Raw genomic sequence first — 12,628 nt, forward strand, 5'->3', positions numbered from 1 at the left:
CACGCGTGGATTCCACAGATCAGCAAACAATGTGCGCTGGTGAGAGTCAATCACTTCCGCACTGGTAGTGTTTTGTAGATCGTATGAAAAGCATATTTGTATCCCTCCGCTCTGTCCTCTGCAACAATCCTGCTAGCTTAAGTTCTCTCTGTCTTTTGGGTCGTTTGAAGGGCTTCGGAGCAGTAAAAGAGACCACAAACACTCCATAATGGCGTCAATTATCCTCCGGACTGTTTTGAACAAGAAGGTAAAACACATTCATGCTAATGTTGAACAAACATTTGCTTTTCTTGGACGTTTATGCAACTCAAAATAGCTAACAATCTGGACTGCTAGCTAACAAAGTCGTTCCACACATGCACGTTGCACAGCCCACTGCTCTTTTGCAAGCATTTAACTTATTAGAACTTGAACAATGAGTTTAATACCAAATGAAGTTAATTAATATTGTTTTTATTATTGCAGGTGCCCCTCCAGATGGGTCGCATGTGTTACTCCTCAGTGGTAAGTCATCATTCACCAGCATTCATAACTCAGCAATGAGTCAATTCATGTTTTTTTGTCCTGCACACAACACATTTCTTTCCACATGCCACGTGTTGTTGCGTTATGTAGTTAACTTAAAGTAGATGCATATTTTCATTTAAATAAGTAAAGTGTTTTTACAAATGTTTGCACAGTGTGTGAAATAACTACACACACACACACACACACACACACACACACACACACACACACACACACACACACACACACACACACACACACACACACACTGGCCCTGTCCATTTATCAGTCTGGTTCTACAGGATGTCTTCTGATGTTATTTTATTCTTTGTAAGGTGTTACTCTGTTAATAGGAAATCTGAGAATTATGGCATTAAAAGCGCCCTATTATGCTTTTGGGGGTTTTCCCTTCCATGTAGTGTGTTATATGGCTTTTTGTAAATGGTCTGCAAAGGCTAAAATCACACTGCACTTACTTCCCTACCATATTGACATCACTATGTAACACCCGCGCTTCTATTGGCTACTAGCGCTCCAACAAATTGTACGTGATAGGCTAAGGGGGCAGGACATCTCTAAGCGGTTAACCAATCGCAACAGAGCTGGCCAGTTAACCAATCAGAGCAGACTGGGCTCCTGTTTCAGACAGAGGGTGAGAAGAGGTGCTGCAGCACAGGCAGTAGGCTTGTTTGAGACAAGCGAGACCTGCGCAGACCTGTGCAATTTCGATCAACGTCTTGCTCGTGCGTTGCATGATGGTTAGTCATTTTGTCCGACTTGCTGGGTTATGGCTAGAAAGGATCCGTCTTGTGTAAATATGACGTCACGTTCTCGTTGTAACTCTCGTTGGAGCGGCTCGGAAACACACCTACAGCAGTAACATGCAACATACACATTAATGCAGCAGTAATATTAATAGAGAAACATCCGACATAATAGTAAAACACTGAAAGGGAACATTGTATTGCACCAGGAGCTATCTTGGGACTTTTACTGCGACAACTAGGCCTGTCACGATAATTAATTTTGTTGGATGATACATTTTTCTGGAAATTATTGCGATAAACGATAATATTGTCGGCACCGTTTTAAGACATAATGATAATATATAATAATAATTCAAGTACATCCTTTCAAACATAACTTTTTATTGAACATTCAACATTGCAAATGAAATGTGAAATAATATTAAAATATATAAATTATACATAATAAATAAAACAAATTAATTAAATTATAATAAATAAATTAAATCACACAACCAAAACAATAAATTAAATAGTCAGGCTGGAAAACGGAGCTCTCTCTCTCATATATATATATATATATATATATATATATATATATATATATATATATATATATATATATATATATATATATATAAATATAAATATATATATATATATATATATAAATAAATAAATAAATATGAGCACACATTATCTCACAAGCAAAAAAAACCTCCTTAAAACAACAGTCAAGTGTACAGTCCACTGTCAAAGACCCAGATGCCTCAACAGGCCATATCCAAATCTGTTTTTCTAAGTTTTCGAGCAAGGAACACCAACATGTTTGCATTGTCGGGCGGGGCCTCTCCATCTCCAGCTGCCGTGTTTGCTCCCAGCTGGATAAACGGAATGGAGTGGTTGTGTTTTAGGTGTAGTTTAAAATGCGTGGTATTGCCTGCTTTTGTCGCTACCTTTTTTAAACCAATGCGACACACCGCCCGGCTCATTCAAGTCCGTAGGTTCGCCTCGTTGATTTGGTTTGAATCCAAAATACTGCCACACCGGAGAATCGAGATGTGTAGTTAGGTTTTGTAACCAATTCCATTTCACTTTAAATTCCCCGCGAGTAAGTCACACGTTGTCTCCCACTTGTCGCTATATTATTAATTTGGCTGCTGCACGTGCACGCGGAGTGTCCTGACCTGTCTGTGTGTCAGCCCCGCCCCTCACAGCGCGCCTGGCAGCCACAGCGCTCCAGGCTAAAATGCTGGTCACATCTTTATGTAAACGGCAATTTATCGAGCTCAGAAAAGTTATCGAGTCCATTTTTATTTATCGTACGATAAGTCAATTTATCGATTATCGCGACAGGCCTAGCGACAACGTTGACTTGCCTGTGAATAAAAAAAAAACCATAGTGTTGGTGATCTACAGTGTTGTCATTCTTCTTTGAACAGCAAGACCGCTAACAACCTATTTCAACAATCACGCTCCCTGTCATTGACATGATTAATAGATGGTTTAGCTTCTCACCATCATTTGCCCACTGATGTTAACGATCGTAAGTGAAAGGCTGCCTGCCAAACGTAAACATTCAGCCACGTGGCTTGCAAACTATCGCGATAGTTTTACACTAGACGGATCCTTTCTAGCCATAACCGACTTGCTCTGGAGGCTCGCTCACATGAGACGTTGAAATCTCGCGGGACAAAGACGCCCGCAGCCTTGAGAGCGAGGCGAGGCGAGGCGGCGCAGTTCCTCTCCACGGGCCGTGGAGGCGAAATGCTTGATGGGAAACGACTCGCTGGTATCTCGAGCTGAGCGCTCATTGGTGGTTTTTACCCCGTGCTGCTGATGAAACTCTCCAATTGGCTCAGCAAAAGTTGTTGTTTGGTGTCAGTTTTACGTCGCCACTTCCATTCACATTTTTCATCATTGTTCAACAATGTTTATCATCATGAAATTAATATCTATATATGTTATACTATATATAAATTAATATCTATATATGTTATACTATACTTGGCTTTTTTAATCTCACACACACACGCACACACACACACTTCTCCGCCTCATTCTGTTTTCATTTACTCGTTCGTTATCTGACCAGCTTCAATCTTGTAGGCTTCTCACTTCGTTTCTTGTAGCCCTCGAAAGGGTTTTGGAGGTTGATGCCTCGGTGAATGTGAGTTGTTTGGCTTTCTTGTCCGCAGCAGCAGAAAGCATTTTCGAATGTTTGAATGAATCAAAGTGGGTCGTCACCGTCGATTTTCTCTTATGCTCCAACACACAGTTGCACGGGGTGCAGAATAGTTTCACACCACTTTTTGCCCGGTCTTTAGTAGAAATGTTCGTCGGTAAATGAGATGGATTCGATTTTTTCATCTTGGTGTTTTCTCTATCGTGTGAGCTCCACACGTTCACTCTATACAGTGTTGTTTACATTCTGTGATGCGCGAGCTGATGACGTCACGTCAAGACGAGTCAACTTTTTTTTTCTTAACTTTGTTTGGAAAAATGCGGGGATTATGCGGCCTTTTGATAAATATGCGGCCTTTTAAAAATCTGGGCCATTTTGCTGATTATGCGGTAAATTCTGCGATCGCAGAATCGCGTTTTTCTGGAGGGTCTAGTTGGAAGCTAAACTGCATTTCGTTGTCTCAGTACCTGTAATCTGTGCAATAACAATATAGTTGAATCTAATCTTGAGCAGGAACAAATGTATTTACTTAGTATATCTGACATTAACAATTAAACACATGTGTGCATTCTTTATAAATGCAAACCGAGTCAAGCCGACTCCGGAGGTGGCGGTATGCACCTTAAAGTTGTTTGCAATCTGCCAAAAAACCGAGAGAAGAAGAAGGCGAAGCAGCAGCAGAAGAAGAAGAAGCCGACTCGGAGCTGTCCGACTTCAGGCGAGCTTTTTGAGAACTCCCCCGGCTGCGATCGGCTATTCTCGTCTACTTTCGAGGCGAACCGCAAGGCGTCTCAAACAAGCCTAGTATGAGAAAAATAAAGAGCTTTTTGAACATTAAAACATGGTGACGTGTCACAGTGGAGGCATAAAATACTATTATGTAACCTTAAAATTAGAATAATAGGTCCCCCTTTAACAAAAAAAACGACATGTGGTTGTTAACCTAAGGATTAATTAAGCATGAATCCTTAGGCCACGTTTACACGGAGACGAAAAAACAAACTTTAGTCGATATAAAAAAAAGTCTTCCATCCACGCGGAATCGGCTCAAGAAACGTGTCCGAAGAAGACCCCCGAGCATGGTTGCCATGGTTGCCTGGTTGCCAGTCTGTTTATTCTCCGCGGTGGATTTAGCAACATGTAGTTCATGTATTTCTCCATGTCCACTTGTTGCTGATGGTTGTGGTAGAGTAGCTGTAGATTTTGCACTAACATATGTAGCATGGTCAGTAGCATCTGGAGCACGAAAGCAACCATGTGATCCGCCATAGTTGTTATTGTTGGCGAAACACATCAACAATGATTCGGGGGTGAGCAGCAGAGGTGGGGAGAGGCGGGGCTATGGCTTCATTGTGATCAGGAAATGATCGTATAGGGCGTACACACGGAGCCGTTTGGCCCCCCAGAGCGTTCTGTCCGCAGATCTACCCACCTTGGGAGCCGTTATCGTTTGAGGGCTCCGTTTCCGCGGTTCCGTTACGGCCTCGTGTGGACGAACCGTCCATACGTTAGAGAACTGTAGCGGATACAACCCGTTTCGGCTCCGTGTAAACGTGGCCTTAGAAGGGTATTTAAACCTTTTTTTTTAGAAGCTACTATTAGCATTGAATATTCATTGTCAAATAAAAAATAAGCTTAACCATGGAGACCCTACATATTCATTTTCTATTTCCTCAAGCTATAATGCATACAAACTACACAAAACATGCACTAACTTTTATACTTGCATTTAGTATAAAATAAATCAAGATACTGATTTGTATGACCAAGATTATGTATATGCCATTCAAACTCCAACTTACTACAAAGAAAGCTCATATTTTTATATGTTCAGTTATTTGTGGGTAAATTCAAAAAGTAAGTGTTTTGATGTCGTAGAATGCACCCTGATTTATTTTAGTGCCCATAATGGTTCTACTTTTTTTGTATGTAGGCGTTGTACTCAAAACATGCTTTGGAATTAGTGTCTTGTAGTTTGATTGTGAACCGCTTATGTAACTCAAGCTCAGAAACGTATCATGAAGGAATCGTATACTGTATAACATTAAAATGAACTATTCACCCAACCCTGTGCATAGCAAACGTAGAGATCTAACACTTTAGAATGTCTCTTTATGCTGTAGCAAAGATGTCCTTAATGAACTGAGTAGTGATGTAAGCAGACAGGTTGGGATTTAACCATATGCTCTCTGATCCTCTAGCCCACCACTAAGCTGCTCATTGATGGAAAGTTCATTGAGTCCAAAACCTCTGAATGGCTCGACATTCACAACCCTGTGAGTATTCATAGATGAACTATATCCAACCTGTTACAAGGCTGCAGCAACATGAGCTCTCCTAAAAGCTGGTTGCAAATAACTAGGGCAACTCTATAGTAGTAACTTATGAACATTGGGGAGAGGAAATGTCTTGCCAGTTTCTAGGAAATGAAAGCCCAGTATTCACAGTTTTATATCCTTCAAAAGTCCAGCTGCTGTATTAAAGCTTGACAAGTATAAGCCTCTAGCAAGGCAGTGATGGATGATTATGGCATGCAATGTACTTTCATCACAAAAATAAATTAATATTGATAGTTTATGTAAAACCAATGATTGACTTTCCCTGCTTGTCAAGTTTTTTTTACGGACTGACTCCTGCTCCACAGGCCACTAATGAGGTGGTGGGTCGCGTTCCCAAAGCCACCCAGGAGGAGATGCTGGCAGCTGTGGACTCGTGCTCCAGAGCCTACAGACCCTGGTCAGATACCTCCATCCTCAGCAGGCAACAGATCTTCCTGCGCTACCAGCAGCTCATCAAGGATAACATCGTACGGACATTTGTCACTTCTCCTTTTTCAACTTTGACCAAAAATGAGTGCAGGAAGGAGTCCTAAACCCAGAAATGACATCGCATTTAAGTACTTCCGGGCTCTCTTGTTTCGAAGTCAGTAGTTTTTTTAGTTTGTTAGATTGCCAAAATAAGGTCTGTGGTTAAAACAGCTTACAAGTTTTGTTCTATGCAATAAAATACGTCAGTAAACAACCAATTAGTGAACGTCTAAAGCATTTACGTGTCTTAAAAACAACAGTTGCTAACAAGTGGCTAAATGACACTACTAAATGTCATCTTGCCGTACATGAGTTTGCCTTTAGCTTAGCGGTGGTGTAAAGTTACTCAACCGTCATGTAGTTTGTTCATAGCCTAACGTTACCTTTTTACTCATGGCAATTGAATTTACGCTTCAACTATTATATAAGTGGTGTTTATAGGTCGATATTATCCTGCTGAACAAAAAGTGTAAGTATCATAAAGGTTTCTGAACCACAGATCTTATTTTCTGCAGTATTCCAAAATCCAATGGAAAAATCCCATTGCTTTGAGTTACGAGAGCCCTTGCAATGCTGACTTCCGCGTCGGCCTTAAATAAATAATTAATAAATCACTTTTGCATCTCAATTTTACAATTCGTCTTACACGCAAGGAATTGTTTTTTTTTGTCTCTTTTCCTATGATTTGAACTAAAGTAACCTGTTTTCTCTTTTTAATATTCCAGAAAGAGCTGGCTAAATTGATCACCTTGGAGCAGGGCAAAACCCTGGCCGATGCAGAGGGAGATGTATATAGAGGACTCCGTAAGTAACGCGTAGACTTCCCAGTGTGCTATTGGGTTTTGATATCCTGATTAGAGTGCCTGCGGTGAATATATAGCTGGGATCCAATTCCACTGTTGAAACTGTTGTCTATAGTATCCGTGTCTCCTGATGAAAAGTCTGTATCTTTGGCAACCCTTTATTCCATCGCCTGGATGAAAGTCGGATACTAAGTGGCTGCAGGGTGTCAATTATTTGGGTGTAACTAGACACTTCCTGCCAAAGCAACTTTGACTTTTAAATTAATAATGGAGTAAGGGTTCCATTTTGGCCATATACTTAGAAGCTTACGCTGCTTTTCAAGAGGATTTCACAATGTCCAATTATAACAAAACAAGGGTTAAGGGACCAGTTTCCTTGCAGCATCGCATTGTTAAGTCCTGTTACAGTGCGAGTGCCTGGTTTATGTAAAGCACTTTGCAGGAACTGCTGTTAGTTGCATGCTATAATAAGATAATGTATGCGGTTCTCCTCATTCAGGTGCTCTAGTTCACTTTGGCAGACCTGCATCAACAAGAATCCTGTTGAGAAATTAAGAGCCACGCTCACTCACACATAAAGCAGATAGGTTTTTGTTATTACAAGACAGAGCTGCCAAAGTATTTCTTGTACTTGGTACAGCTCCCAGTTTTGAGATGCCGAGTTCATCTGGCATGCTAATTTAGAACGTATCAGCTGAAAGACAGGCTACAGATGCAGGTTCTGCCAGGATTAGACATTCCATTTACAATACTGGGAAACAATAGTGCTCAAAGTTTTCACAAGTTCTATTACAGTTTACTCGCACGAAAAAATATAAATTAACAGTTCCTATTCATAAGATCCCGATATGGATCACATTTTAGTTGTGTTATAACAGTGTAATAATGATGTACCATAGGTGTAATGCATGTGCAATAATGGTTTAATGTGGGTTTAATGTAGAAAATAGTAATCAATAAATTTTTCCAAATATTTAAATGTGATTGCCCTTTTTAGGGTTAACTAACTAGGGTTGCTATTTCAATTTTCAAAGATGACATTAGTTTATTGTGTATTTGTTTTTCAATAAACATTTTATTGAGTAAAGGTTCAGAAGAAAATATTACAAATGATACTTTTTACCCATTCTTACACCCCTTATACACACAGGCCTAAAACAAACCCCTGTGTTTTTTATGTATTTCATATCTGTATATCTCTACACATGTTATTGGTTTACTTCATCCTCATTTCCTCCTCCCAGAGGTTGTTGAGTATGCCTGCAGCATTCCCTCCCTCATGCTGGGCGAGACGTTACCCTCCATCTCCAAAGACATGGACACCTTCACCTACCGCCTGCCAATCGGAGTGTGCGCCGGCATCGCTCCGTTTAACTTCCCCGCTATGATTCCTCTGTGGATGTTCCCCATCGGCATGGTCTGCGGCAACACCTACCTGATGAAGCCCTCTGAACGCGTCCCAGGGTGCACTATGCTCCTCGCAAAACTGCTCCAAGACGCCGGAGCGCCAGATGGTACCCTGAACATCATCCACGGCCAGCACGCAGGTGAGACTCTGAGATCTGTGTGTTATTCAATCTAATCATAGACCCCCTGGCAATATGTAGATGGGACATTTCCATATTATGTGCAGCTTATATCGGTAAGTAATTCTGGTAAGTGTTTGAGGATTTAAATCCCTCTATCTATTTCTGCTCTTATTTTGTGCCTTACGTGTGCAGCAAAGTTGAAGAAGAGTGAATTTACACTTACAGTATCAGTTTGTATCTTTGTGCAGCGGTGAACTTCATCTGTGACCACCCGGCCATCAAAGCCATCAGCTTTGTGGGCTCCAACCCGGCCGGAGAGCACATCTACGATCGGGGATCCAAGAACGGCAAGAGAGTGCAGTCCAACATGGTACACTAAACCCTCTCGTGAGGCTCAAGTTGTTTTTCATGATAACTCATTTATAACACTGTTCCTGTTGTAAAAGACAGCATATATCGAGCACAAATAATAACCAGTCTGTTACCAAGACGACAGCTTTGTTCTTGGCTGTCAATCACTGATGCTTGTTACATGTGTGCTTAGCACTCCATGTAAGAAGATTCCTTCAAAAACATGTCCTACATTTCTCATTCCAGGGTGCCAAGAACCATGGTGTGGTGATGCCTGATGCCAACAAAGAGAACACCATCAACCAGCTGGTGGGGGCTGCATTCGGAGCAGCTGGCCAGCGCTGTATGGCTCTCTCCACCGCAATCTTTGTAGGGGAGTCTCGCGACTGGCTCCCAGAGCTGGTGGAGCGCTCCAAATCCCTGCGCGTCAACGCAGGTAACTTCATTGGAAACTGTCAGCGCAAAAAAAGTGTCTTTGATACTATTTGTTCTGTTCTTGTTTGAAATGCAAATCAAAAGGCAAGCTATTTTAACATGATACTGCCCTTTTTTTTTTGTGTCCTAAAGGTGATCAGCCTGGAGCCGATGTGGGTCCCCTGATCTCTCCTGAAGCCAAAGTCAGGGTGGAGTCTTTGATCCAGAGCGGGGTGGATGAGGGAGCCAAGCTGCTGCTGGACGGGAGGAACACCAACGTCAAGGGATACGAAAATGGGAACTTTGTTGGACCCACCATCCTGAGCGGTGTTTCGGTGAGATTTTGCAAAGGATGCAACATGGCTGCCTTTTTTTCTGTTATAATACAAAGTTATATGATCAAATACACCGTCCCAGTATCCCAGCATGACATTTTGTAAGTTATAAGAACATTAAAATAAAGAGGAGTTTAATAGGAGCCTAAGGACTTCAGTGTAAAATGCACTTTGAAAACCTCTTCCTACTCCTCTTAATGTGTTGATAAAACATCCTAAAGTCTGCACACGCTGGCGTATTATATACTCTTAATGATGCCTTCAGGAGTTGTCGTGGCAGATGATTTTAGATGCTGGAGGAAACTCTGTTGTAATCATTCTGCTGCTCCTTCCAGCCGGCCATGAAGTGCTACACAGAGGAGATCTTCGGACCGGTGCTTGTTGTCCTGGAGGCGGACACTCTTGACGAAGCGATTACTTTAATCAACAATAATCCCTACGGAAACGGCACCGCCATCTTCACCACCAACGGAGCCACAGCGCGCAAATACACACACGAGGTGGACGTTGGCCAGGTGAGAGATGCCTCCTGTATAAAAGGACACTAGAGATTGATTCACACTCTTAACAGACCACTTTTTTTCTGTCTGGTTTCAAAAAGTCGGTCACCTTTCCTGTTGTTATTTCAGTTCTCAGTGAGTCACATTTGTGAGAGTAAACAGTTAAGTGTGGGTGGTATTCTGTTTTTAAAAACAGGAAACAGACATGGAGTAAATTGTTTTTATATAAAGTGTGAATATTTATTGGATCATCTTGATGGCTCAAAATAAAGTGTGATACAGAAGTCATGAAGGTGAAACACCCAATTCAGATTTTTCTCACAGATCATCATTGTGTCGCCCAATGTGTCAAACCAAGTTTCACGCATTTTTTTTTTTAGCCATATAAAGAATAATCTCACAGTTTTTAAAGTCCATTTCAAAACATTATGCAAATGCTCATATGTAAATTGTAAGAGTTTTTCCTTGCAGTCAGCCCATCTCTTCCATTAAGGCTTGTTAGGAAGGACATTTGTGATGGGGTCTATTTAAATAAGGATGGTCTACATCAGGCAGAGACTTTTAATGTGCATATGGGCATTTGCGTAATTTGCGCCCCCAATTAGTCTAATTTGTAGCGCCAAGGTTTCACAATGAACCGAAAATATTTTGACGCTTCTCGACGTGTGGACTTGCTGACCCCTTATCCTGTACTCAAAAACGGATTCTGTCTTGTTTACCATGCCTTCTTGGGTGCCCATTTTTAAAAAGAGTCATCAGAATGAATATTAATTCAATGTGTTTATTGTCACAGTTAAAAAAATCTAAAAAGGTTTGACTTTGACTCTGTACACTGTCATCAAAGAATAACACCTGGCTGTTAAAAATCCTGTTTCCAGTTTTGATTGGTTATTAATGTGTGTATGCTTTACTTTACAGATTGGTGTGAACGTGCCCATCCCTGTCCCCCTGCCCATGTTCTCTTTCACTGGCTCCAGAGGCTCATTCAGAGGGGACACTAACTTCTATGGCAAGCAGGTAAATAACAAAAGCAGTCTGTCATGTGTAGGATCGTTAAAATATAACAAAAAAAAACACATGTTCTCTGTCCCTTTACCACCAGGGCATGTCGTTCTACACTCAGATCAAGACTGTGACGTCACAGTGGAAGGCTGAAGACGCCACTGTGACGAGCCCAGCTGTTACCATGCCAACCATGGGACGCTAAGATGGCAGCACATCTGGCATAACCTTCAGTGACTTCTCAAACGCCTTGACAAGAAGCTTGTGGCGGGGATTGGGGAAAAAAAGTATTGCATGTCCTTTTTTGAGAAATGTTCACTGGGGATTTTTAGTTGGTGATTGTTTTAACTTTTGACATTGGGGACAATGTTGTTGCACAAACACACAAATGCAAATTACAACTCGTAGGCAGAATATGAGCTGCACTAATGCAATGAATCGTGCTGTGAGTCTCTTCATGGGTTTGTCAATGTTCTATCATGGGAGTACGTACTCTGTTGTCATATTTCTTAAAACCTACAGTAGAAATGAAAAGGATCAAGCGTTCTTCCTTTAAACAGTCTGCAAATGTCTTCCACCATTATCCTCTGGTTGTTTTAGCTTGTTCTGTTTATCAGAGCGTTATGTAGATACTTGAAAAGTAGGTTAAGGTCAAGCCATTGATACACTAAAACGAGAGCTCTGTAAAACTGAAATAATGGTTGTAGTTCTTGTCCCTCTAAATGTGTATCCTACTGTCCAGTGTAGGGACTAACGTGTGTTTTCTGTCTGTTGGCTAGAGATTCATGATTTTGTACTCTATTGTCAGTAATATTTTTGAAAGGTATACAAAATAAAATGTAAGTGTTTTACAATTAAATGACTTGAACTTGATATTCCCTATAAACCATTGTGATGAAATGGTATGTGCTGGACATATTTTCATCTGAAGCATTTAAACTTTTCTTCTTGATTTTATAGGTCTGGAGGTTAAAGATTGAGCGATGACAGCTAGTTTTTTTTTGAATGAAGTTAAATGTAAAGAAAGACACGGTGAATGGACAAAATCATTCAGTTTTTTTATAATTCTGAATGGATCATCTCAAATAATGCCTAATGAATTTCACAGATGAACAGTATTTTGAATTGAACTATTTTTTCTTTACTTGAGTAACTTTGTGTTACGATACATTTGCTTAATATATTCATATTTTTACTTTACATTTACTCTGCTACATTTCACAGTGAAATAATAACTTTTTACTCCAATACATTTATTTGATATATTATGTAATTGATACGTTTAGAGATTACCTTAATATAACATTTTTATCAAATAAACATATTTACATTATATGATAGATAAAGCTTCACAACAGTATGAAGCAATACAAATTAGCCCCACCTTTACAAATAATGGATTATATAATCTAAAAATATTATTGTTGAATTGGTGTGTCAAGCTATGTT

The 12,628-nt window shown here is 40.5% G+C and overlaps 1 protein-coding gene across 1 annotated transcript; it reads left to right on the forward strand.

Moving 5' to 3' along the window:
• The first annotated feature begins 14 nt into the window (after positions 1 to 14).
• LOC307015995 (methylmalonate-semialdehyde/malonate-semialdehyde dehydrogenase [acylating], mitochondrial-like) lies at positions 15 to 12,038 on the forward strand. The gene is made up of 13 exons (XM_079645037.1): positions 15 to 39; positions 171 to 247; positions 466 to 504; positions 5,640 to 5,714; positions 6,083 to 6,244; positions 6,971 to 7,049; positions 8,293 to 8,595; positions 8,826 to 8,947; positions 9,175 to 9,364; positions 9,496 to 9,677; positions 10,013 to 10,192; positions 11,096 to 11,194; positions 11,280 to 12,038. Exons 1-13 carry the CDS (start codon positions 30 to 32, stop codon positions 11,382 to 11,384), a joined length of 1,623 nt encoding a protein of 540 aa, XP_079501163.1. The 5' UTR covers positions 15 to 29; the 3' UTR covers positions 11,385 to 12,038.
• The last annotated feature ends 590 nt before the right edge of the window (positions 12,039 to 12,628 follow it).

The sequence above is a fragment of the Notothenia rossii genome, assembly GCF_949606895.1.
Source record: "Notothenia rossii genome assembly, chromosome: 8".
NCBI classification, from domain to species: Eukaryota; Metazoa; Chordata; class Actinopteri; order Perciformes; family Nototheniidae; genus Notothenia; species Notothenia rossii.